The sequence below is a fragment of the Grampus griseus genome, assembly GCF_964374135.1.
Source record: "Grampus griseus genome assembly, chromosome: 19".
In the NCBI taxonomy this organism is placed as follows: Eukaryota; Metazoa; Chordata; class Mammalia; order Artiodactyla; family Delphinidae; genus Grampus; species Grampus griseus.
In genome coordinates this window covers 43,099,034-43,126,903 of record NC_139013.1, presented here as the reverse complement: position 1 = coordinate 43,126,903, position 27,870 = coordinate 43,099,034, and the positions used below count along the sequence as shown (strand labels likewise).

Below are 27,870 nucleotides of genomic sequence, written 5' to 3'. Positions count from 1 at the left end.
GGCACCTGCAGGCCACACCAGCCTGAGGCACCCTTTGCTTCGGCCCTGGGAAGAATGCAGAGACCCACACCGGCCCCTGTGTCCGCGAGTCGGCACTCTGGGAATGGGGGGTCAGGCCGTGCTTTCCCAGCGAGCAGCCAGGGTGCGACGGTGGGCCCATGCTGAGTGCTGGCTGCCGCCGCTTGTCTGCAGCTTCGGGGAAAAAAGTAGTGCTAAGTCCCACATCAGAGGCATCAATCTGTTGTACTAATTCCTTGTTGAAATATGCATAAGGCTGCTTAACTACACTGATTTGCGCTCCCAAAAGGCCATCCCGCAATTCAGTTTCAAGATACCTTACTCCCTCTGTGTCAGGTTTATGAATGAACCACCAGTCAAAACAGAGCCACCAGCCACCACTTCGTTTAGACCAACATCCGCTGTCGGAGTACTCGTAACTTCTAAACGTTGGGCTGCCACCCAGAAGCCAGGGACCAAAGGGGCCAAGACCCAATTCTTCACTTCGAGGTATCAAATCAGCCTGCCTGCCTGTGGCCTCTTGTCAGCTTCCCCAGAGTGTCCTGTCTTCCCCTGCAGAGCCCCTGAGCTGTGCACAGATGCCATCTGCAGCTGTGGTCACAGTGCCCGGTGAGGATGGGGCGCAGTCGGCGGGCACCTCGGGGTCTGCATTATCACTCTGCCCTCTGGCTTCATTACAGGATTGTGACAACCGTGGACTTGGAAAAAGCTAGAACAGGGAGAACCTTAGAGACACTTGAATTAACAGAAAAAAGTACAGAGGTGCGAGATGTAGGTCAAAACAAGAGGTGATGTGGGTCATGCTGGGACCAGGCTGCAGTTAATTAACAGAAGCTCATCCATCAGCTCCAATATTAATTAGGTTAGTCAGAGCCTCTGAGCCCCGCACAGCACAGGCTCCCAGAGACCAGGCGAGAAGGGTACTCTTCCAGGGTTTCCTCCACTCCAAACCTATCTTCATAAGATACTTAACGAAATTTTAAGAGTCAAATGGAACTTATGACAATAAAAACATGCAATCTGGGTCCAGCATGGTGACAGACACAAAGAGCCCTGCCCTTCACTTCTCCGCACCCTTACAAATCAGCTCTTCCCCAGGACCCACCGAGGATTGCTCTTCGCTCATGCAGGTTAGCAGGAGCGTGAGAATCTGTAATGGGCGAGAAAAACGTCACTCAGGTCCCCGGAAGGGCTGGAAAATGGGAATGACTCTCCACTTTCCCCTGCAGGTTTCAAGTACCAAGCAGAATGGAAAGGTCTCCTCTTGGAGTTTGGAAAGCACCGAGGGGGAGCCCCACACCGAGTAATGTTTACGTCAGCATTTCTCTCACCACCACGCTCCAAAGGCTGTGTTTGCTCACAGCCTGCAAAGGCCCAAGACGGCCCATGTGTGTGAAGGGGCGGGGGAGGCAGTTCGGGGGCACCACTCCTCCGTAACTCCTGTGTTTCCCTGGCCAAGTTCTCTTTACACAGAGACATCGCACCCCCTCCCCCCGCTAAGGAACACAGCACATGGCTTGCAGGGCTGCCACAACCTGGCTCAAGTCCCGGCTGTGTGACCTTGAGCGTTTCAGTTGACTACACTGGACTTTCAGCTTCCGTGTCTGTCAGCAGGAGGACCGCGTCTACTCACAGGGCTTCTGGGAGGCTAGCAAGAGAGATTAGGCACACGAAGCCCACCAGGGTCAAGCACACAGCGAGAGCTCAAACATTTGTTGCTATGGTTTCATTTTTAGAAGTGTCTCTGGGAAATAATACAGGTGCACGTGCGGCCACATAACCACAGAGTGAGGGGAGAGGCCTGGTTTCAAGGACACGCAAAGACACCCTAAATTTGCCTTTTCTGTAAATCAACGCGGAAGCATTCTACTCACCCCATGGGTTTAATATCTAAAAAGCAGAAAGTTGAATAACTTGCACTTTAAAGTGTTTATGGTTATGCTGTTTTACCAACTGATTGCTAATGAAACATCCAAACAGTATTAAGCACTTACTAGATGCTAGCGATTACAAAAATGCATGAATGTGGGGTTGGGGAGAGATGCATAGGCAGAGCACAGAAGATTTTTAGGGCAATAAAAATACTCTGTACGATATTATAGTGATGGTTCTATGTCATTATACATTTGTCCAAACCCACAGAATGTACATCAAGAGTGAATCGTAAGGTAAACTGTGGACTTTGGATGATTATGATGGATCAATGTAGGTTCATCATTGGTTATAAAAAAAAAAAAAGTACCATCCTGGTAGGTGATGTTGATAATGGGGGAGCTATGCGTGTCGGGGGCTGGGGAGCAGGGCAGAGGGTATACGGGAAATCCCTGCGCCTCCCTCTCAAGTTCGTTGTAAACCTAAAACAGCTCTAAAAAAACCAGTCTTTTAAAAAAACAAAAACAAAGATGAATGAATGCCACATGGCCCTGACCATAAAGAGGTGACAATTCTGTTTGACAACTAGAGAAACAGGATTTTCAAGTCTTCTCCAATCTTCGTATAGTAAGAGAAAGCTACCAGGTCATGTGTTCTTCAGCTTTCTAATCGGGGGGATATACCCCTGACCCAGAGGGCAAATTGCACTTTGATCACAGATCTGACACCTAGGAGTTCGATGAGTTTTAGTTCTCTAGCTGCTAGATAAAGATAATGTTGGACCCAGGAAGAATGTGAGAGCCTAACAAAAGTGCTCTGATATCCCCTGAGAAAGGCGCCATAGTATTTTTTTTAGACTTATGATCATGATTCTGATAACAGAGGTGCTTCCCCCAACAGCACAAAAGCTAAAACTGAAACAAAGCAAGAAGATCAACATGGCCGTGTAACAAGAATAATATGCAAATCTATAAGTTATTTTCTACAGCGATGAAAAATAATTTGCTCCTTAATCTACATTTTCACTGCTCCCTATCTATACCTTGATGATAATTCTCATTACACTGTTACCATAGTTATATGATTGCATATAACATCCTTTCTAGAAAGTGAGTTCCAGTTACTTTTTTTTGTATAACCCATATCTGCATTAGATATCTGCACAAAAAATATTTGCTCAACTGATGTGGTGCCTATGTCTCTTATGACTTAAATATAAATTCTCAAGGCCAAGATGGCTGAATTACTGGAATTCGGGCAAGTCCAGATACATGCCATACCCTGTATCTATTTTTGCTTCTCAACATAAAAATAGTTCAGATAGTTTGTTTTCAATTGTGAGACAGAATTCTGCCTGCAGTGACTTAAGCAGCCAAGTTATACTGAAAGTGGCCTGGAACAAAAGGAGCGTGGGGAGTGGAGGTGGGGGAAGGGAACGAGTGGACTCTGGAAAAGCCGACTTAGCCACACACTTCCCATCTGTGTGTGAAAACGTAAAACCAAAAATGCATTCCATTGGCAAGAACGGGAACAACAGAGGGGCCAAGCAGGCCAGGCTACCAGCATTCCCTCACACGTACCCTACTGCAAAGACACATCTACCTTTGGGTAAGGTAGAGAGATGGAACCAAGTCCGAAAGGACACAGAATTAGGCCAAAATGATTTTCGTAGAGGCAGTGAATGGCCTGGTTTCCAGCAAACAACGGGGCTGGGACATGGAGAGCCACTCAAAGACACCCTCGTGAGTCTCCAAAGATTGATGTCCTCATCACCGGGCTCTGACAGCTCAGTGACATGGGGCCCAGTAACAGTGGACCAGGTGAGAGCTTCAGTGTTCTGATGCCCCACCAAGAAAGGCCGTGTGGTACTATCTAACCTTCATGGAAGAAGGCTAGGGGGCCCACGGGAACTCTCCAGGCTCCTGGCCCACGCTCTCTCCACCAGCCAGAGACCAGGAACATCCTTGCAAGCTATGAGCATTCTGACCTTAGAAATTAATGTTTTCCAAGATTCTACACTACTGTACAACTGTCCCTCCTCCAATCATATTTTTAAGAAGTTCCAGAACTGCAAGAACCCATTTAGTCCAAACCTGCCACTTGACAGACTGTGAAACTGAGGTCCAGAGACCAAGTTCGCGTGGCTTATCTCAGTGGCAGGACTGGGCCCTGAGCCCTGGGCTTCTGCCTTCTCATAGTGCAGAGTGCTTCCTCTCAGCACATGCCTTGTCTTGTCTTTATGGACTCAGTCTTTTCAAAAAAGTATTGTTTCAGCCCCTTTCCTTTCTCCGCCACAGATTACATTTCAGGCACTCAGTTCCCCATACAATGGCATCGCTATTTATACAAAGCTGTAAACAACAGGGAGAAGAGGGGGAGGGGCTGGTAATAGATTTCCACCAGGACGTTCCTGACCTGCTTTTTTTCAACCTCAGTAATTAGAAAGGCAGTGGGTCTGCAGGAATTATTCATACGCAGCAAGAGCCATACACTATACATTTATGTTAAACATGTCAAACCCGATTGAAATCATGCCTGCCAGCACCATATTCCATAAACACACTTTTCCCTAACAGTTGCCCAGACCTTGCCAGCCCATTAAGACGTCCTTTAATAGCAGTCTTCCATAGATTCAGATCAGGGATGCTCTGCTGCACTAATTGCTGTGTGTTAGGTGAGCATCATGGATTTAAAAAAAATTAATAAAATAAAATCCCTTCAAGCTATTCCCCTTGAAAAGCAGTGCTCAAACTACAATTCCAAACCAAAATTTTACAAAAATACAAACATGGACATCAGTTAGGGATTTCTGAAGCATTATGTTGTCATTTTAAGTTGGAGTGTTGCCCCATCTTTGTTTGTTTGTTTTTTAAAATCCCAATACCCCCCAGGTCATCTTGTCTCAAATTAGCTTAACTAGACCCAGCCTAGTGCTCCGTGGCTAGAAACCATGGCGGCTACAGGATTTAAATAACCATCTTGCTATGATTATTTGCCAAGGGTTCAATTTTTTCCCCTAATTATTGGTGATAAAGCATTACATTAATTGTATATCACTTAATTTATAGCAATTAATGATTGACTGGATAATCACTGCATTAATTATTGTTCAGTTGCTGACACTGGGGGCTCTTCAATCTACAACACACACTTTTAAATCCACACTGCTAAAAGAGAACAAGCGATCGCTTTCACATTTTAAAAGAGAAAACCGCAAAGTTGGATGGTGGAAATGGCTGTGCATTAAGGAAGAGGCTTTGAATCAAAGACCCTTTCCGCACCCTCTGCTGGCCCACAGGAGCACTTTACACTTGCCTTGAGTAGACGTGACCCGAGGTGTCTACTAAGGACTCGTCCATGTGCCACCACGTCCCATTGTGGAACCCAGGCTGCAGCTGGTGGGTGTCACTTGTCTGTGTTCCAAGGCTCCCAGGGGCCAAGGTCATTGGCTAACTGGTGGGCTTCCTGACTCCAAATATAGAGAGTTCTTTCCACTTCACCAACCTGCTTTCAGACTGAGCATGACGCTGCCTTACTACGAGTCATGTTCGTGGCTGACAGTCCCACTCGTTTCGAACATACAGGTGGCAGTCGTGTTACTGTTTTCCACTGCACAACTTTAGGAGGGTGCTGTTCTCTACACTCAGAATGGGGGTGAAAATGGGATCAAGTGATTAGACTGAAAAAGTCCATTCTTGGAGAGATGTATAATGAACTCCTAAGAGCTTGGGCTCTGTCCTAAGAGCATGTGGAAGAGCCAGTACGCAAAGCCGAACCTGCTCGTATGTCTTTTGGCAACTCGCTCGAGCTCTCCCAGGCTCCATTCACTCATCTACAAAATGGCGGGAGGGGGGACAAGGGGGTGGTTCCTTCCAGTATCTGTTTCATGGCATTGGGGGTGAGAATCAAGTGGAATAATCGTATATAAAGCAGTGCTGCCCAACTCTTCTTCATATGGCAGCACACACAGAAAACCATAGCTAATTAGTATCAACAGATGAAGTCGCACTTGCCCCTGGCTGGAGCAGCCCCTGGCTGGAGCAGCCCCTGGCCTCCGCAGGCCAACCCAAGGGCTATGGAGATCAGTATCTGTGACCATTCATGGCACGTTGGCTGGGCAGGACAGGTGTAATCTGGCACGCAGTTACAGCTCGACGTAGCCAGAATAATAACTGGAAAGTACAATGAGAGCCGCAGACACATTCTTTCAAAGTTGGTTTTGCTCCTGCTGAGTATCTCTAGCTGCACTGGCCAATATGGTAGCTGCTAGCCACAGGCTACTGAACTTTAAATTCACTGAAATTAAGTAAAATTTAAAATTGAGCTCCTCAGTGATGCTAGCTACATGTCAAGCACTGAATAGCCCTGTGTGGCTAGTGGCTGCTGTACTGTACAGTGTAGATGCAGAACATTTTTATCAACACAGCACTGACCTATAGTAATACTGTCTGATGACCATGGGTGTTCCTGAAATACCCAGTAGAGGTGTGCGCTCCCTGAAGGCAAGGCCTGTAACCTCAAGGAACTTGTGATCAGTGGAACTCTGCCCACTGCCCCGCGTGTGGCAGGGACCCAACCACTGACCATGGGATTGATTCTCTCATGCATCAAATCACTATCCTGCTTGTCTTGCTGCCACTCAAGGTAAAAGACCTGCCTCCTAAATAAAAGAAGCCCAAAGAGGGTCCACTGCCAACAGACATAACAAAGGAAATCAGGATAACCAGGGCACCTACCAGGCACCGGTGGGGGACCACGGACACCTAAGGGGACAGGAGGAATCCCCAGTGACCAGCTTGCGGGATCTTGGTTCCCAGGCTGGAGGTCAGGCCCGAGCTCCTGTGGTGGGAGCTCCGCGTCTAAACCGCTAGACTAACAGAGAACCTCAGACCCCAGGGAATATTAATCGGAGTGAGGGCTCCCAGAGGTCCTCATCTCAGCACCAAGACCCAGCTCTACCTAACTGCCTACAAACTCCAGTGCCGGACGCCTGAGGCCAAAGAACCACTGAACAGGAATACAGCCCCACCCATCAAAAAATAAATCAAATGACAAAAAAATATGTTACAAAGGAGCAAGATAAAAACCTACAAGACCAAATAAATGAAGATGAAATAGACAAACTACCTGAAAAAGAATTCAGAGTAATGAGAGTAAAGATGATCCAAAATCTTGGACAAAATGGTGAAAATACAAGAAATATTTAACAAGGATCGAGAAGAACTAAACAGCAAACAAACAGTGAAGAACACCACAATAACTGAAATTAAAAATACTCTAGAAGGAATCAATAGCAGAATAACTGAGGCAGAAGAAGGGATAAGTGAGCCGGAAGATAAAATGGTGGAAGTAACTGCCAGGGAGCAGAATAAAGAAAAAAGAATGAAAAGAATTGAGGACAGTCTCTGAGCCTCTGCGACAACACTAAACTCACCAACATTCGAATTACAGGGCTCCCAGAAAAAGAAGAGAAAAAGAAAGGGAATGAGAAAGTATTTGAAGACGTTATAGCTGAAAACTTCCCTAACATGGGAAAGGCAATAGTCAAGTCCAGAGAGTCCCATACAGGATAAACCCAAAGAGAAACACACACCAAAACACATATTAATCAAACTGTCAAAAACTAAATACTAAGAAAAAATATTAAAAGCAGCAAGGGAAAAGCAGCAAGTAACATACAAGGGAATCCCCATAAAGTTAACAGCTGATCTTTCAGCAGAAACTCAGCAAACCTGAAGGGAGTGGCAGGACATATTTAAAGTGATGAAAGGGAAAAACCTACAACCAAGATTACTCTATCCAGCACGGATCTCATTCAGATTCAACAGAGAAATTAAAAAATTTACAGACAAGCAAAAATTAAGAGAATTCAGCACCAGCAAACCAGCTTTATATCAAATCCTAAAGGAACTTCTCTAGACAGGAAACACAAGAGAAGGAAAGGACCTACAATAACAAACCCAAAACAATTAAGAAAATGGTAATAGGAACATACACATCGATAATTACCTTAAATGTAAATGGATTACAATGCTCCAACCCAAAGACATAGACTGGCTGAATGGATACAAAAACAAAAACAAGACTTGTATACATGCTGTCTACAGGAGACCCACTTCAGACCTAGGGACACATACAGACTGAAAGTGAGGGGATGGAAAGAGATATTCCATGCATTTCCACATGCATGTGGAAATAAGAAGAAAGTTGGAGTAGCAGTTTTCGTATCAGACAAAGCAGACTTTGAAATAAAGACTATTACAAGAGACAAAGAAGGACACTACATAATGATCAAGGGATCAATCCAAGAAGAAGATATAACAATGGTAAATATTTATGCACTCAACACAGGAGCACCTCAATACATAAGGCAAATGCTAACAGCCATAAAAGGGAAAATTGACAGTAATACGATCATAGTAGGGGACTTTAACACCCCACTTTCACCAATGGACAGATCATGCAAAATGAAAATAAATAAGGAAACATAAGCTTTAAGTGACACATTAGACAAGGTGAACTTAATTGATATTTATAGGACATTCCATCCAAAAACAACAGAATACACTTTCTTCTCAAGTGCTCATGGAACATTCTCCAGGATAGACCATATCTTGGGTCACAAATCAAGCCTTGGTAAATTTAAGAAAATTGAAATCGTATCAAGTATCTTTTCCGACCACAATGCTATAAGACTAGATAGAAATTACTGTAAAAAATACAAACACATGGAGGCTAAACAATACAGTACTAAATAACCAAGAGATCACTGAACAAGTCAAAGAGGAAATCAAAATATACCTAGAAACAGATGACAATGAAAACACAACAACCCAAAACCTATGGGATGCAGCAAAAGCAGTTCTAAGAGGGAAGGTTATAGCAATACAATCCTACCTCAAGAAACAAGAAACATCTCAAATAAACAACCTAAACTTACACCTAAAGCAATTAGAGAAAGAAGAGCAAAATAAAACCCAAGGTTAGCAGAACAAAAGAAATCATAAAGATCAGATCAGAAATAAATGAAATAGAAACAAAGAAAACAATAGCAAAGATCAATAAAACTAAAAGCTGGTTCTTTGAGAAGATAAACAAAATGGATATACCATTAGCCAGACTCATCAAGAAAAAAAGGGAGAAGACTCAAATCAATAGAATTAGAAATGAGAAAGGAGAAGTAACAACTGACACTGCAGAAATACAAAGGATCATGAGAGATTACTAAAAGCAACTATACGCCAATAAAATGGACAACCTGGAAGAAATTGACAAATTCTTAGAAAAGCACAACTTTCTGAGACTGAACCAGGAAGAAACAGAAAATATAAACAGACCAATCACAAGCACTGAAATTGAAACTGTGATTAAAAATCTTCCAACAAACAAAAGCCCAGGACCAGATGGCTTCACAGGCAAATTCTGTCAAACATTTAGAGAAGAGCTAACACCTATCCTTCTCAAACTCTTCCAAAATATAGCAGACGGAGGTACACTCCCAAACTCATTCAACGAGGCCACCATCACCCTGACACCGAAACCAGACAAAGATGTCACAAAAATAGAAAACTACAGGCCAATATCTCTGATGAACATAGATACAAAACTCCTCAACAAAATACTAGCAAACAGAATCCAACAGCACATTAAAAGGATCATACACCATGATCAAGTGGGGTTTATCCCAGGAATGCAAGGATTCTTCAATATATGCAAATCGATCAATGTGATACACCATAGTAACAAGTTGAAAGATAAAAACCATATGATAATCTCAACAGATGCAGAAAAAGCTTTTGACAAAATTCAACACCCATTTATGATAAAAACTCTCCAGAAAGTAGGCATAGAGGGAACCTATCTCAACATAATAAAGGCCATATATGACAAACCCCCAGCCAACATCATTCTCGATGATGAAAAACTGGAACCATTTCCTCTAAGATCAGGAACAAGACAAGGTTGCCCACCCTCACCACTATTATTCAACATAGTTTTGGAAGTTTTAGCCACAGCAATGGGAGAAGAAAAAGAAATTAAAGGAATCCAAATCGGAAAAGAAGAAGTAACACACTGTCACTGAGATGCCATGATACTAAACATGGAGACTCCTAAAGATGCTACCAGAAAACGACTAGAGCTAATCAGTGAATTTGGTAGAGTAGCAGGATGCAAAATTAATGCAGAGAGCTCTTGCATTCCTATACACTAATGATGAAAAATCTGAAAGAGAAATTAAGGAAACACTCCCATTTACCATTTCAACAAAAAGAATAAAATACCTAGGAATAAACCTACCTAAGGAAACAAAAGACCTGTATGCAGAAAACTAAGATACTGATGAAAGAAATTAAAGATGATACAAACAGATGGAGAGATATACCATGTTCTTGGACTGGAAGAATCAACACTGTGAAAATGACTCTACTACCCAAAGCAATCTACAGATTCAACGCAATCCCTATCAAACTACCAATGGCATTTTTCACAGAACTAGAACAAAAGAATTTCACAATTTGTATGGAAACACAAAAGACCTCGAATAGCCAAAGCAATCTTGAGAAAGAAAAACGGAGCTGAAGGAGTCAGGCTCTCTGACTTCAGACTATACTACAAAGATACAGTCATCAAGACAGTATGGTACTGGCACAAAAACAGAAATATAGGTCAATGGAACAGGATAGAAAGCCCAGAGATAAACCCATGCACATATGGTCACCTTATCTTTGATAAATGAGGCAAGAGTATACAATGGAGAAAAGATAGCCTCTTCAATAAGTGGTGCATGGATGGACAGCTATATGTAAAAGAATGAAATCAGAACACTCCCTAACACCATACACAAAAATAAACTCAAAATGGATTAAAGACCTAAATGTAAGGCCAGACACTATAAAACTCTTAGAGGAAAACATAGGCAGAACACTCTGTGACACAAATGACAGCAAGATCCTTTTTGACCCACCTCCTAGAGAAATGGAAATAAAAATAAACAAATGGAACCTAATGAAACTTAAAAGCTTTTGCACAGCAAAGGAAACCATAAACAAGACCAAAAGACAACCCTCAGAATGGGAGAAAATATTTGCAAATGAAGCAACTGACGAAGGATTAATGTCCAAAATTTACAAGCAGCTCATGCAGCTCAATATCAAAATAACAAACAACCCAATCCAAAAATGGGCAGAAGACCTAAATAGACATTTCTCCAAAGAAGATATACAGATTGCCACCAAACACATGAAAGAATGCTCAACGTCATTAATCATTAGAGAAATGCAAATCAAAACTACAATGAGATATCATCTCACACTGGTCAGAATGGCCATCATCAAAAAAATCTACAAACAAGAAATGCTGGAGAGGGTGTGGAGAAAAGGGAACTCTCCTACACTGTTGGTGGGAATGTAAATTGATACAGTCACTATGGAGAATGGTATGAAGGTTCCTTAAAAAACTACAAATAGAACTACCATATGACCCAGGAATCCCACTACTGGGCACATACCCTGAGAAAACCATAATTCAAAAAGAGTCATATACCACAATGTTCACTGCAGCTCTATTTACAATAGCCAGAACATGGAAGCAACCTAAGTTTCCATCGACAGATGAATGGATAAAGAAGATGTGGCACATATATACAATGGAATATTACTCAGCCATAAAAAGAAATGAAATTGAGTTATTTGTAGTGAGGTGGATGGACCTAGAGTCTGCCATACAGAGTGAAGGAAGTCACAAAGAGAAGAACAAATACCGTATGCTAACACATATATATGGAATCTAAAAAAAAAATGGTTCTGATGAACCGAGGGGCAGGACAGGAATAAAGATGCAGACGTGCAGAATGGACTTGAGGACACGGGGAGGGGGAAGGGTAAGCTGGGAGGAAGTGAGAGAGTAGCATTGACATATATACATTACCAAATGTAAAACAGATAGCTAGTGGGAAGCAGCCGCATAGCACAGGGAGATCAGCTCGGTGCTTTGTGACCACCTAGAGGGGTGAGATAGGGAAGGTGGGAGGGAGATGCAAGAGGGAGGGGATATGGGATATATGTATGCATATAGCTGATTCACTTTGTTATACAGCAGGAACTAACACACCATTGTAAAGCAATTATACTCCAATAAAGATGTTTTAAAAAAGAATAAAATAAATGTTAGGAATGAGTGAATGAATGAGTAAGTAAGTAAATAAATAAATAAATAAATGGAAACCAGGAATCCCATTCCAATGTAAAAATAAATAACACAAAATATTTTAGTAAAGCTTATCCATTCCTGCAGCAAACCCCAAAGTCCATAATCAATAGCTGAGAAAATGCCAGTTATCCAGGTCCATTTGAAATATTATTAACCTGCATCCTGAGCAGCCACTAATCAACAGGACAAATTGTGAAATCACTATTTATTTATTTGCCGGGAGGAAGCACTCCCCAACACATTTAATCAGATAGGAACAGCTCAATTTAGGGAGTGAATGGAACCAACGCAGACAGTTTTTATAAAATACTAAGGATCCCAAAGAAAGCTCAGGAGAGGTTGCTGGCACCTAAATCGATTCCAAGATCAAATCGGCCCAAGTACCTTAATAAAGGCTGTCATTACACACTCAAACAATACAGACAAAATTATGCTTCAGGTCAAAAGAGGATCGCTTGCAGAAGTCAGGGAAGAATTTTCCCCTCGCCCTTTACTACTGTGCAACTGGCAAGATGCATCTCTGAGTTATTCATTCCCCCGCTCTCTCTCGTACAGATAAAGATTAAGTATGTTCCCTGAATGACTGAATGAGAAAGTGGAGCCTTATTAAAGACACTGGATTTTGGGGGTGCTCACTTTAAGTCTTCATGTAGTCTCCTGACTGCCCGGCATGTCTGCCAGTGCTGTGAGGACACATTCCCACTGAATTATAAACACTTTGAATGAGATTTAATTGAACCACCCCCAACAAAGCGTGCTGTAACCTGGTGTAAGGATTAGAGTAACACATACAAAGTGCCCGGCACAGAGCCTGGCACACAGTAAGAGCTCCGCAGACGGTGCTACTTCTTGTTGTTCTCTCCGTGTCCTCAGCACACAGAATGCAGGAAACACGCGCCACGTGCCACCTGCACAATCCCATGAAATCCTTCTATGTCGGTCCCCTCAGCGTCTCAAAGACACTGCCTGGCAACAGCTTTACATTCAAATGGGAGGACCCGAAGAGAAACTGCCACTAGGTTTCCTCATTTTACTTAACTAAACTGAAAACAAACCCAAAAAATCCCTCCTGATACAGAGTTACTATATGCCAGGCACTGTTCCAAGCTTCCCATATTCAAATAACCCTCACAGCAATGCCATGGAAGTGGGGGCTGTTCTTAATTCCCATCTCACGGGAGAAGACTGAGGCACGGAAAGGTACCTGCACTGAGGTCACAGAGCTAGTACACAGCAGAGGCAGGATTAGAAACGAGGCACCCGTGGGCTTCCCTGGTGGCACAGTGGTTAAGAATCCGCCTGCCAGTGCAGGGAACACGGGTTCGAGCCCTGGTCCGGGAAGATCCCACATGCCACGGAGCAGCTAAGCCCGTGTGTCACAACTACTGAACCCGTGTGCCACAATGACTGAAGCCCGCATGCCTAGAGCCCGTGCTCCGCAACAAGAAAAGCCACTGCAATGAGAAGCCCGCGCACCACAACGAAGTGCAGACCCCGCTCGCCACAACTAGAGAAAGCCCGCATGCAGCAACGAAGACCCAAAGCAGCCAAAAAATAAATAAATAAAAGAAAAGAAAAGAAAAGAGAAAGAAACCAGGCACCCACATTGTGAAAACAAAGGACGGATTGGCCTGGAAGGTGACTCAGTCTTCAAACCGTGTCTGTGAAATCCTCTTCCCCAGCTCACTTCCTCCAGGCAGATGTGTATTAAACATTGCTGCCTGCAAAGTCTGTTTAGATCTCGCCATCTTAATATTACAGCAAAGTCTGGGATCCTGATCCATGCGAAGCAACACAGGACAATCCTCCCCACACACTGAACGGCCTTCGAGCGTGGCCCTCCATCCCCTACTCACTGGTCCCACCTTCCAGATCTTCCTAGGGAGCTAGCTCACCATGGCCCTCAGTATTAGCTCAAGCAAAGGCCTCTGGACACCACAGAGCCCAGTTCAAAAAGGGGCCATGAGCAGCACAGATGGTAAAATTCGTCCAGTGTGCCCGTCAGTCACTCAGCCACCAGGATGCCCAGGAAATGCAGGACAGCGACACATCACCTGCAGGGCCGGATCCCTACCAATACTTAGAAGCTGTTACACTCAAATTTCTCTTTTCTAGGCTGAACAGCCCCAATTTCTTTCAGCGTCTTCTCAGAGGCAGCATTTCTCAGCCTTCAGTCATTTTCATTGCTCTCCCCTGGCCTCTCTCCAAGATTCTGTATCTTGTTTAAATAGTAAAGGCCAACAGTGAACATGATTTAAGAACAGTCATGCCTCGAAAAGTAACAAAGGCCCAACCAGTATGGACTCCAGAAGGTAAATATTTCCTCAAAAAACAACAACAACAAAGTATTACAATATTAATAATGGAAGGCAGTAAGAATTCGGTTGACCAAATAAAATAATTTCTGTTGCTTGTCATATCATTTCCTCTAATTATAGTCGTGGTTTCTGGGAGACTTCTCTGTCCCAATAAGTCTTCTCAGAAATGGCCTTGCTAGCACTGACATATATACACTACCAAACGTAAAACAGATAGCTAGTGGGAAGCAGCCGCATAGCACAGGGAGATCAGCTCGGTGCTTTGTGACCACCTAGAGGGGTGGGATAGGGAGGGTGGGAGGGAGGGAGACACAAGAGGGAGGGGATATGGGAACATATGTATACGTATAACTGATTCACTTTGTTATACAGCAGAAACTAACACAACATCGTAAAGCAATTATTCTCCAATAAAGATGTTAGGAAAAAAAAGACTTTGCTCCTCCTCAAAAAAGACCTAAGCTTTTCTTCTCAGTCTCAGCAATTCTTTCCCTTGATACAGAAATCCTATCATCTTGCGAGAAGGTCATTCGCCCCTTCTCTCAACACCAGCTTTTCCAGAAATAGCACTTCCTTTCCTGACTTCTTCAATTTCTCCTGCTTTTGGTAAGACATCCTCCTGCCTGGCTGTGCCGCCTGCCTCCCCTTTGAGGCCAAGGTAGGACACCATGAACACGCAGAGCTGCCCAGGCCCCCAAATGCAGGATGAAGCCCACCCTGCACTGCTGACTCCTTAGAGATTCAGGGGTGACACTGATCCAGTTCCACACAGCAAACCCCTCCGTGGGGCTTGGGAGCAGGTGGGACAGGGCCCTGGACCTTCCATGGAGGAAGAATCACATCAAGGGCAAAACAACAGCGGGGAGGAGGTGCTAAAGAAACGTGACCGCAACACCAGCAGCCCCTAGGACAGGGCCAAACACCTGGATGCTCGCTCGATAAACAAGCTGGTTTGGGGGCCATTTCAAACAACTTTAAAAATTCCTTAATATAACATAATAGGAGAAGGAAGGTGACTAATGAAAAAAAGCGAAAATGAAGTCCATCTCCCACCGACACAGAAGCAGCCCAGCTGTTCTGGGTGGATTAAGGATGCTGCGGCCCCCTGACCTGTTGGCCTCACTCCGCCAGGGGAGATGGAGGGCAGCCACACAGCCTACCTGTCCACTTGCTCTGGTCCTTCTCGCCTCCACTCTCCTGGTCTTTAGCAAGCTCCTCGGGATCAGCAGCCGCTTCACCGGGCCCTTCAACATCTTCAATGGCTTCTTCTGAAAGAGAAGAAAAACAAAATGTCAAGGATTAAAAGTAGACAGGAGATGAAGGACTCTTGCCTCCTACTGCAAAGAAGTACCAACCACAAAACACAGGCAGCCAATGAGTGTCCCGCCTCCCCTCCCAGTGGCCCCTGAGAGGCCGACCGCACTACGGACATGCGAGGTCTGGGTAAGCGGCGGGGGCTTTCCTTCCCCACTCGCTGGCGTGAGACCACAACTTGCTCTAGGTGTGCAGAAACCAGGTATTTCCAGATGGGTTCTGAATGCCCCATTTGAGCTTTTCTCATTGAAAAGCCAATCCTGTTGAGGAAATAACTCCATCTGATTACCTGAAATCGCATGCAAGTCTTTTCCACTTGCAAACGCAAAGAAGGAGCACAGGTTTGCTTCTTGCCTAGCTCCTACCACACTGCGAACTGCCATTGAACTAGACTAGACCCAATCTTTGACCCCTCATAAGGCCTCTCGGTGCCTGTGCACCTGCCAGACCGTGGCGGGAGGTTTTTACAGTCATTCATATTCTGAAGAGTCACAGGGTATCAGCGATACGATTTCATCAATGTGAAGAGGTCTAGAAAACAAACATCTGTGGGCACGCCAGGCATCAGTGGCGAGAAGCTAGATTTGTAGAGAAAGGGAAAAAAGTTTATATCAGAATCATACACCTCCCTTTGAAGTCATTCCATTCTTTACCCACCACTGGCTTAAAACGAACCAAGGAAATTCTCTCCAGCTCAACACACAGTGCTTTAGTGAAGGGAGAAGAATGGTCATTTCCAACATTAGGTTACTCACGACGTAAAATGCCACTTGCTTGCCGGAGTGGGAATGAAGAGGATAAGATTCTCTGGATGCTGAGGGAAAGGAAGTGAGACATTTCTCCCTTGATCTCCTGGCCCTCTGGATCATTATCTAAAACATTCATTAAGAATGGGCTAAATGAATGAATAAGGCAGGCAAACCAAGGTGGGTTGATGATTAAATTATTAGGAGACTTTGAAGAGCACAAATTCCTGAGTGTAGAGACACTGAAACCAGCCACCCACGTCTGTCACCCGAGGCCAGCGCTAGACCAGATCCACGGGACCAGAGGTGACGGTCCAATCTAGGTCCATGAACTTGGAATTATTCCAACATCACCCTAGGTCCCTCTAGCCCCAACTCTACTTTTCACCATTTCAAGGTGTAATACCCTCTGACCCTCCAGAAAATTTCTAAATTTCATCTCACAAAGGAAGTAAAAAGAGTTCAAAGTAAATTGACCTCAGAGGGTATATAAAACACTTGAGGAAGAAAGTATCTATGTAGACCCAGATTTTCCTAACTCTTCCCAAAAAGACACTGGAAGACCAAGAGCTGGAAAACGGAACTAGGGATTAAGGAACATGTCTTCATTACCACCAAGAGGGGATGTATGAGGCAGTCATGGGGAACATGGGTGAGAGGAAATACTGCTTATTTTCCTCTCCAACTAAGAGGCTTCCACAAATAATTTCTATGTTGCCTTTCTGTCTCACTGCACAGTCAAGTTAACATCAAGTCTCCCCACCCCTAGTTCAAACAGAGAAGAATCAGGCAACCTGGTTTGAAGTCAGTCAGATATACAGCACCATATTAACACGGTACATCCTTTAGTGGAAAAAAATATATATACGAAGGGTTAGTTGAGCTATAATAAGCAAGTTACACAATACGCTATATGTACCGTCTTAATTATGTCCAGGCAGGATGTTCAATGCACATTTTTAGGCTTTGGATAAAACTATTCAACACTGTAATTACAAAATCCATCTTTGAAAGGTTATACCAGCATTCAGTCAATCAATATCAAATTGAGTCTACCCAAAGTAGCTAGGTCTCTTAAAACATACTCAACTGCCCCAATATATCCTATGATACAAAATATCTGTATGTATCCATACATTAATCAAATGTGATTATACAAAGAGATGATTCAACGGGCCCTCCTCTCCAGGACACACACACATTATCACCCTAGATGGAGAGTCTGACACCTACAAGATAGGGAACACTCTGATGTGATGAACAGTGTCTGAGGGCGCTGCTCTGCAGAGGACGGAAAAAACTTACCCACTGGGAGGCTAGCTCCAAGGCCAGTGCCTCTCTCCTACGTATTATGTGGGCTGCAGCCACCCAAGCAGAGAGTTAAGAACTCATGGTCATTCTGGCATTGACCTCAGTTCTCTGAACCTTCCTGAACAAATCTATCCAGAGACAGAGACTGAAGAATGAGCATATGATTCATGCAATGAGCAAGGAAACCGCATGGCCCTTTGTGACTATTCCCAGAGCCCTCGTTCTATGAGCCTAGTTGGGTCTTTGCTTTCTTCCCTCCCTGCCCTGCTATAAGCAGAAAAGTGAAGGCAGCTGAGCTCCAGTGAGAGGGCAGAGGATAGAGGCTGACTCCGGAACTTCTTTTGCTTCTCTCTTTTTCTCCTTTTTTTCTTAAAGATTTAAAAATAAAGTCCTCTTTAAGTTTTTAGATTTAATATTATCATTTCTGATATATTAAACACCAAAAAGCTGTTACATGCCTGGTGGAAGAAGAAATGATCGAGAAACTCCTGGACAAGCCAGCTTCCTTCACAAGCAGATCAGTGTCCTCGCCCCCAGCTAGAAAACCAGGTCCCCTTCAGCCAAGCAGGTGCTCCCCTGCAGTTCCACACGTGACCTATAGGTGTCGCCCTCTGCATGGCGAGGCCTGGAAGGGCAGCTAGCTGCAGGAGGCAGACAGCGTCTGGGCCGCCTAACCTGAGCATGTGGAAATAATACACGTCTTCAAGTGAACTGTCTGGTCCCGGGGAAATAAAATAGGACATTCATAAGCAGTTACACCATCTGTCTTGATACCATCATCATCAACAGCAAGAGGAAAAAAATAGCTCTTTAAAATGGATGAAAGCCCAGGCTGACAGTAACCAGAAAACTGTGAGCTCTGAATACCAATAAAGGTAGAGATACGATTCAAAAACAGAGATACAAACTATGAATTCGTCTGGACAGCTTGGGCCCACAGTGCTCTGTAGGTGGGGTATGTTTTATTGGTCCCCAAAGCCTCCTGTAACCTCACTAAGACCAGGGCCTTGGGCAACCACGGGCAGGGCCTGAGTCTCCCCACGCCAGAACACGTGGGAACCAGGGGCAGGATGGCGTCCAGCTCTGAAACACTCTGAGCTCCCGCGGCTGGTTAGGTGGCCCACGTCCCCTTTAGGAATGTAGATTTGATACCCACGCGCTCACAGAGCACAGAGCAGAGGGGACCACAGAATGCATTTTCTCCCCCCGTGAAGTCAGTGGCAACTGGCTGGGGTCATTACAGAAGTCTGGGGGGTTTTTTCCCCTATAATATCAGCTACTGACAGATGGTGGGAACAAGTGAAGACCTGATGGACGACAATCCGGTTTTATCTGGAAGATCCTGTTTTTCCCTCAGAAGACAAAGTTACTTCCCTTCCCCAAGACAGACAACAGCCACTGTGCCATTTTTAAGGCCAAAAAAAAAAAAAAAAAAAAATCAAAACCCTCTTCTCCCCAAAGAATTGAACACTATTTCAGAACCCAACCGGAACACACCAGGAATGCGTTCTCAGGGGCGCAGCCAGGGCTGGGGTGAGGAGGTCATCTCTGCTCCCCACGCCCGGCCGGTTCTAGCAGGAAGCAGCAGAGCCCGCACCTCTCCGGCCGAAGGTCTGTTCTTCAGGACACTCCAGATGAGGCGCCTCACACCACCCCCACCGCAGACTCCTGCTTCGTGGCTACACCCCACAGGAGCCCTCAAACTCGGGCACCCCTCCTGTTGGGCTTTATTTTCATGGTAAAGGGTTAGGGAAATAGAAGCACATCTTGAATAATTGTGAAGTCTGGTGTCCCTTCTGCCTTCAACTTCCATGTAAAAGACCGGCTGAAGGCCTTTAAAAAATCTATTTCCATCACCACCTCTTTTTTTACAACTGCTTCTCCCATACAGCGCTCACTAGCACTCGCTCATGTCTCCTGGTTAAGGGCAGAGCCCTCAGGTGTAAGAATTTCAGCAGATAATACAATTCTAAAAGGGAAGGATTCCTAGGACAGCTTAGGTTTTGGGGGTGATGATACCACAGCTCCAGAAAATTTCCCTTCAGTCAAGGTGGTTTTGCTTACCCCAAACGCAAACTGTTCTCTTAACATACCTTACACTTAGCACGTTGGTGAAGGTGACTGCATGACTTCCCAATTTGTGGTGACGTCGGCTCCGGAAGGAGGTGTGTGTGCCAACTGGCAACCCCATGGGGATTTGCAATGATTTTATGAACAACCTGGAAATTGGTCTGTGGAAGGAGCACGAGGCAGAAGCGAAAACAGAGGTGGCATCAGTGCAAAGTCAGCACCCGCCACCACCGCGCACACTCCGAGTGCGTCACCCAGAAAAAAACGCGCCAGTTGCTAAAAAAGGATACTGTTCACCAAATAACTAGGGCTGAGGTCCGTGTCCGCTGGGCGTACTTTACAAGTCACTTATAGACGTGAAGGAAGGGGAGTCCATCAATGACTGAGATTAGTCCTAACTGTTCCTAACTCTTAACGGGATAATGTGGACTAAGTTAAACCTTCCCCCACACCTGGCAAAGCCCCCCACTGGGCTTCGAGGGCAGAAATTTGGAAATTCTCCTAAGAACCAGGGTGTCCGTACCCAGGGCTCAGGCGACCGCGTTACTTAAATAATACGCCAGTCTGGGATCCCTGAAGAATGAAATTGTTCTTTCCCTTTTCTTTGCGGGGAGCAATGTTTGAGGGCGGGGGGCGGTAAGCTAAAGTGCGTTTGCCTGTCGGCAGGCTCAAGAGCTGAGAAACATTAGCTGTCATGAACCACAATCAAAGCAGGTTTGAAATATTTAGCAGTGGCTTGGAAAATGCGGCAGTGCAGCTCTGACAGGCGAGATGTGCACAGACACCCACTTTCCATTATAATGGAAATATCAGGCCTGTTCTGAATATGTATAACCCAGAAAAATGTATTGATTTTTCATTCGGCATTAAAAAAAATGAAATAGCCTGCAGCTGTCAAAAGCCTTTTGTTAAAAGCTCATCTTTCCTGGAATGAGGTTTACCAGAAACAAGTTTTAATTGTGTATCGGACTTCTTCTTTGAAAAACAAAATAACCAATCTGCTTACTTTGAAGATAGGGTTAAAGCCCTTCCTTTCCCCATTTTCAACCTAATTAACCAAGGACAACCGCGAAGTGGGCGGGAAAGGCCCGGCACACTCTGACCAGCAGGGACACGGAGGGTGGCGGCTACTTTTCAGGAGCCTCCATGGTGGTGGCGGAGGGATTCCACGACCGTGTCTTGTTTCCTTGTTCCTGTAACTAGAGACTCACTGTAGGACACCTTGGCCTACATCGGCTGTCCTCTTGCAGTGCTGACCGTAACAACTGGAGAACGAAGGCCGAACAGTCCAGCTTGTCCAACCCTCTTGGCCTCTTGTTATCCACAGGAAACCTCTAATGGCTGGACGTACTTCTACGAAGTATGTATGCTTTACTTTGCAAATAGAGGTCAAATCAAATCCTACAATATGAAAGATGACAGCTAAGGTCTAGATCACTTATTTTGAATAAGATCCAGTGCATTAGAATTCTGCTACAAGAGTAACTTGTAACAGGATGTGATCTGCCATGGTGACAGAGAGACGGCCCTGCTGCCCCCAGCTCGTCACCCTAGTTCTCCTTCCCTCTCCAGGCCGCAGAGGGAGAGGTGAATGCGCTTGTGGCCACACCCACAGGGGTGGGCCGCTAACTGTGCTGGTCTCCCTCGTGACACTTTGGCAAGTGCGGTCTCACTGAATGGTGACTGCAGGTCCTATCAGTAGGTGACACTCCATGTGCTCTGGGCTATACCACAAACACACAGTGACTCCCAGACTCAGGACGCAATAATCTACCCCGCAACACTCTCAAACACACTTTCTCCCATGTTAATGCCGCGGTTTTGCTCCACCTTGTCTTTCCAGCCCCGATGACGTGGCTGGAAACTGCCTGAGACGTAGCTTCGAGCCATTAGGTTTTCTGAGTGACACTACCACAGCCCCAGAAATTCTCCCTTAAATCAAGGTACTTTTTGCCGACCACAAATGCAAACTGTCCTTTTAACACACCAGTCCTTAGACTTAGCATCCTGGTGGAGGTGACCACACGTTCTCACCATGCACATAAAATAGGGAACTTATACGCCTCCCTGGGAGTCCTTTATGGGTAATCCTCTGAATATTATTTTTAATTGCTGGCAAACACTGCCCATTCCGCTTCCTACATCCTAACAGGGTATAGATTAATTGAAGAAATAGTCAAATCACAACATGAAGGGCCCAGGATCCGAGTCAACACTGGTGAGCGGAACACTATGAGATACAACTCTCACAGTCCCGGCAGGAATCCTTGCAGGGGTGAAGGATGAGGGCAGGAAGGTGGGGCAGGCAGGGGCTCCAAGGCTGGGGCGCTGCTTTGTGCATCAGAAGTGTAATATTTTCCTACCTTCTCAGGATAAGATGCCATTTCTTCCCCAGCAGACATGAGAACTCCAGTGCACTAACAGAGTCCAAGGCATTCGGTGAAAAATATGCTCTCCAGGTGGATGACAGGCACTCTGACCTCCTGCACTCCCGCCTGCCCGGCCTCTCCAAACCCTCCCACAGGTCTGGGGCACAGAGCACGGGACAGGCAGAGGTGGGTCTCCCCCTCCAGGTCGCCCTTGTCTCCGGCATTTCCCACTTCCTCACCCGCCTAAGCTCTCCACCAGGCCAGGCCATCTTGCTGGGGACTCTTCCCCACCAGCTGGAGTGAACGGTCAGGGGTTAGCCTGGTAGCCCCACAGGGATCTCCTCACCCCAGGGGATGTCTGTTTGTTTTTTTTTTTTTTAAATGTGACCAAAGTGCTAACCAGTTGTTTGAAACATAACTGCCCTCTTGAAGATGTCATGTATAAAGAATTTCAGTCCTCTGAGAGGCAAGAGGGTGTGAGCGGGAGAGGAACAGGGGACTTGGAAAAGATCAGACCCACTCCCACCCTCCACTGACGTGTTCCTTTCTCACGTGGATCCCTTCAGTGATCATTTTACCACAAGAATTCTTCTCACCACTAGGTGTTCATTTACCGAATACACCCGGGGCCGCCATGCCTGGAGTTTCTGGACAGAGCGTGCGAGGCGGTGGAGGCCCGCCAGCCTCGCTGGCACGGGGCCGGGGCGAAGGCTCTGCAGGCACACGGGGCAAAGCCAGGAAAGTGGGGGGAGGGGGGCGCGGGAAGCGGCCCCTCGCGCCCGCCCTGCCCCTCCCTCCCGCCCCCACCCCACTGCCCCTGGCTTTGGCGCCAGGCTAAAAGAATCAACACTCTGAAGGCAAGGCCGGGTATTATTAAAATGACTAATTGGAGAATAGAGAACATTTATGCTTTTGTATATTTGAAGATCTTGCCACTGTTGATAGAAACAAGAAAAATGGGGCTTGTGCAGCCTGAGGGGGCCTGGGAAGCTGCAGCCAGTGTGCGCAGCCCTGCCGGAGAAAGAGCGGACCAGGAGGCACGCCTGGGAGAGCCTCTGCATCTGCCTGCCGCTCAGCTCACCTCTGCCGTGAGCGTGGGCACCAGAGAGCGCTCTGCGGGTCCACAGCCCGCCTGGGCCTCCCGGAGAAAACCGCCCCGCTCTGAGCTGTCCTCCCGTGTGCCGTTTCTCCTCTTCCGGGCAAAGCCACTGGGTCATTTGAACAGCTTGTCAAAACTGCGCTAGAATTAAGGGGGTGGGTGGGGTCACGAGAGGAGAAAAAGGGAGGAAACACCTAGAGCCGGTATTGCAAACGGTTCCATTTATCTGTGTTCTCAGCAAAAGCACCTGGGTTGCCCCCTGCAGAAGTGCAGAAAGGATGAAAGCCAATGTGCGGTGACAAAGCACAACGGAACGAAATATGTCGCTGACTCGCCTGGTGGCTATTCCCGGGAAGATTTTTTTTTTTTTTTTAAATAACTGAAAGATGGGAGTTCCAGTTTGTAAAATACAAACCCAAGCCCTGAAATGGTTTCAGAATCCACACTAAACCAGAAATCCAGCTATGTCCCAAGAATCTGAAGAACACTGGGTTCAGCGGGGATTAATTCCCTTGGATTTCTACAAAGCCGTGACTGCTGCTGCTACTTCCACACATGAAATGTAAAAAAGGCAAATTCCCCGAGCATGTTTGTAGCAGAGCGTGATGTGATTGTGTTGTCATTTATGGGAAATAATCGCAGGCCCATCTCTCCCCTTCCCCCCCATTTTCCAGTCCAAATAACCATGAAAAATTACACTTCAATGTCAGGGCGACGACAAAGGAGGTGCGCTCTCTGGGAGCTCAGCGGATTTGCAGGGGTTTTTCCTTTCTTTGGACAAAAACTACCTTCAATTGTACTTCATTTAAAACGTGATCTAACAAATGCATTTTGACAAGTCCTTTTCTCTTTTTCTCCTTTCTTTCAAACAGTATTTTGCACAGTTTAACCTCACAGCAAACTGGAATGTTCTGGAAAGAAGAGGCGAGCAAAATAGAAGGTCCTTGAAACCAAGAAGGGTGGTTCCCCACTCCCTCACATCCGTTAAAAACAAAGTCATGGAGAAAAGTACTGATTCTAACTCAGTGTGCTACTGAGAGAGAATGGAAGACGGCAGAGAGTAAATGGTGACGTCTTAACGGCAGAACATTTGATGGGCAAAGGTGAAAAAGCCAGGGCAAGCAGAAGGAGGGTCTTGATGGAAGAAGAATGGCCTCTTAAGTTTGCTTATCAGAATAAACCGCTTTGTGGATTTGAACGCATCATCTAAGGTGTCTGGATGTACGGTCAGAACTGCGGGGTCATGACCACATGGGGGTGACAAAGGGAAGCCTCTCTGGTGGGGTACCGCTTCCCCCCTCGTCCCCCCTCCTCTACAGAAAGGGACGTTTTTCAATCCAACAGATCTGCCTGAAAGCTTTTTAACATTCCAGGTGTGAGGACTGAGCAGTCCCTACAAGCATCCATCTTTCAGTAACACCCGGTTTGAAATAAACACTGCCAGGCTTCCACGGTTAGCGGGGAGAAGACAAGAGAGACAAACACACATGAGTGATAGAAAAAGTGTAAATTAAAAAATTTAAGTTTCCATTAAAGAAGGCTGGTATCACCTTCTGAGTCAAAACTGACTGTCAGAGAGAGACCTTATGCTTAATGCAAGACAAAACAAAACAAAATCTATGATGTGTTCCCTAATTTATTTATTTTTACTTGGAAAATGTTGGAAATACATAGATGAAAAAAAAAAGTCAAGGCAGGCCTATAAGTGTACTTAAGCATCTATATACAAATGAAGGTGTATGGGAAATGAACAGGATGTACCAGAAGTGATATTTGATGATGGTGATTAGAACCTAATGGGTATAAGTGAAACCTTGTGGGAGGGCTCTGGTAACGGGAACGCCAATGCTGATGGACGCAATCTATACGGGAATGATAGCAAGGAGGGGGGTAGGGGGTGGCCGTGCAGACCCGAGGTGTCACAATGCGGGGGAGACACGATACGACAGCACCGAAGGGAAAGATGGAATATTTGGGGACAGGACATGCAAAAAAGCAAACTGAAAGAGAAACAGGTAAACATTCTGTAGCAGGTAAACATTTCGCCAAATGATTAGCACTCAACAGAGAAAGATAAAATCATGACACCAGGGGTTTGAGTCACATGACACACAAATGAGGGACTCGAGTTTCTAGCCCCTCTGTGGCCTCACTGATGGCCACACCGTCCAAAGGGTCTCTAGCCTATTAAGAAAAGAGCTTTGCCCTGTGGAGCACAGGATGCATGCAGAAATATTAGTCGACTCCCATCCACGGGCCGCAGCGTGAGGGGCTGGCTGTCAGTAAGCTTCATTCTGCATGATCACAGGCCACTTATATGCACAGCTGGTAAAACCAGCTGATTCATAAAAACAAAGCGCAAACAAAGGCTTCCAATTTCCAAACCAAATCTGGGAAACAGACATCAGGCTGACTTCAGGCAATGCTGTACCCAGAAAAGCACTGGCTAACCCTGCCCTCCCTTGGCCAGACCCAAGCTACACAAAGGTTACCGCAAACGTTAACAGCCTCACACATCCCAGAATGCAGCGCTAGAAACGCACGTGAACCTGGTGGTGGCCCAGAACAGTATTACACCTCCAAGCACGCTGGGGAGTCCTCAGGTGACTACCACGTGTTCATGTTCACCACCTGGTACAAGCGGCAAAGAACCTGCCTCTGACTCGAGCATTTACGGTCACACCCAAGACACTGAAGGATGCACCTTCACGTGGAGAGTCAAAAACCGGGCCAGTGCCCAAAACCGTCAAGTCCCCAAATGCGGGCAGCAGAAGCAACATGTTTTAGTTGACACTTCCTAGGAAACCGCAGAGAAAGTGAAGCAGGAAGCTGAGGTAAAGAGAAAATCCAAAGGCTTGTGTTCAAGAGCTTTCCTACACTAATGGTAGAAAAAGCAGATGGAATTGCTAAACTGTGGTCATTTTTAACATGCACCTTATATAGCTCTTTTGTGCCCAAAGGGAGAAAGAAAATTCTTGGATCTTCTTCCTCCTTTTTAGAAACTTCCAAAGTTATGCCCATGGTTGAATATAAAGACTGTATTTTAAAAATCTGGATCCTGTACAATGAAATGGTCCTTTTCTGCGGTTTAACAAAATGATGCCACCCCTCCCCACCACCACACCTGCCCTCTCACAGCGATTTCAGCTACAGCAGCCCATCCTCAAATCTGCCAGAGCTACTAACTGTATTTTAGTCTCGGCCTTAAGACCCTGTAAGCATCTATTCAGCTTTTCCTCCCATAAGGTGTTTCTTAGATCTAAGAACAGCCTGGTATCCTTTGAAAAGCAAAGCATGCATTACACACCCCCAAGTTTATCCTGCAATAGATCTCCAGGCAAAAAAAAAGCAAAAAAACCACAGTCACAGTCAAGGCAAACAAAGAACTTAAATTCTAGACTCACACCCATTCTCTCTAATGGTGGGAACATTTGTCAACAACTAAAACATGAAACCAAAGAGAAAGAAAATGTTGTCATGAAATGAGAAAGTCATCAAGGACCTGGGCAGAAAGCGCGATTCTGTGACAAAGAGTTGGTTCTTCGGACAGGCAGGAATAAGGGAGATATACAAGTTTGTAGCCCACGTTTACATTTTAAAGAAACAACTTTGGAGGTTTAAGTTCTTCTGTGTGCACAGTGCAACTGAGGAAAGTACCAGAAGCCTCTCACAGGGAAATCCTTAAGTTAGAATCCTCCTCAAACTTTCAAAAGTGGACAATTTTTTCTAAGTGAATATGGACCCTAAGTAGAGCAAATAAGGAAAAGGAACCCTCACCAAGCAAAATTTTTTGCTTCATTTTGTAAGGCCACTATTTACAGCAAGAAAAGCAGTCAAATAAGCCAAAGGTGTGAATGAAAAGTAGCTAAAATGCAACGCAATATTAAAGATTAGATCGTCCAATGATTAGCAAGAAAAAGTGAATGATTCCTCACTTACGGAGCAACATCTTTAAACATAAAAAGGAGCAAGAGGGCTTCCCTGGTGGTGCAGTGGTTAAGAATCCGCCTGCCAATGTAGGGGACACGGGTTCGAGCCCTGGTCCAGGAAGAAGCCCTCAGACCGCGTAACAACTAAGCCCATGCGCCACAACTACTGAGCCTGCGCTCTAGAGCCCACGAGCCACAACTACTGAGCCCACGTGCCACAACTACTGAAGCCCGTGCGCCTAGAGCCGGTGCTCCACGACAAGAGAAGCCACCGCAGTGAGAAGCCCGCGCACCGCAACGAAGAGTCGTCCCCACTCGCCGCAACTAGAGAAAGCCCGTGCGCAGCAACGAAGACCCAACACAGCCAAAAATAAATAAATTTAAAAAAAAAAAAAAAGGAGGAAGAGGAGGTGGAATAAAGAGGAGGATTTAGACAGTAACCAATGAGGTACTTTCCAAAAAAAAAAGAAAAAACCCTAGGTAAGAGTGTATCTTAAATACATATTATGGCAGAAAAAATTCAAGTTTTGAAAAGAGTTAGTCTATGAACTGACTCAACTACTAAAACACTTTGGTGACAGGTTGGAAAGAACAGGAATTGTTCTAGGAGAAACG

The 27,870-nt window shown here is 45.4% G+C and overlaps 1 protein-coding gene across 2 annotated transcripts in view; it reads right to left on the bottom strand.

Moving 5' to 3' along the window:
- Nucleotides 1-27,870, bottom strand: part of ZFHX3 (zinc finger homeobox 3) — a 243,190-nt gene that overhangs the window by 35,942 nt on the left and 179,378 nt on the right. For both annotated transcript variants that reach the window (XM_082676097.1, XM_082676096.1), the window contains exon 4: nucleotides 15,578-15,685. In XM_082676097.1, coding sequence (XP_082532223.1) covers nucleotides 15,578-15,685 — 108 coding nt within the window. The remainder of the gene's footprint in view (nucleotides 1-15,577; nucleotides 15,686-27,870) is intronic.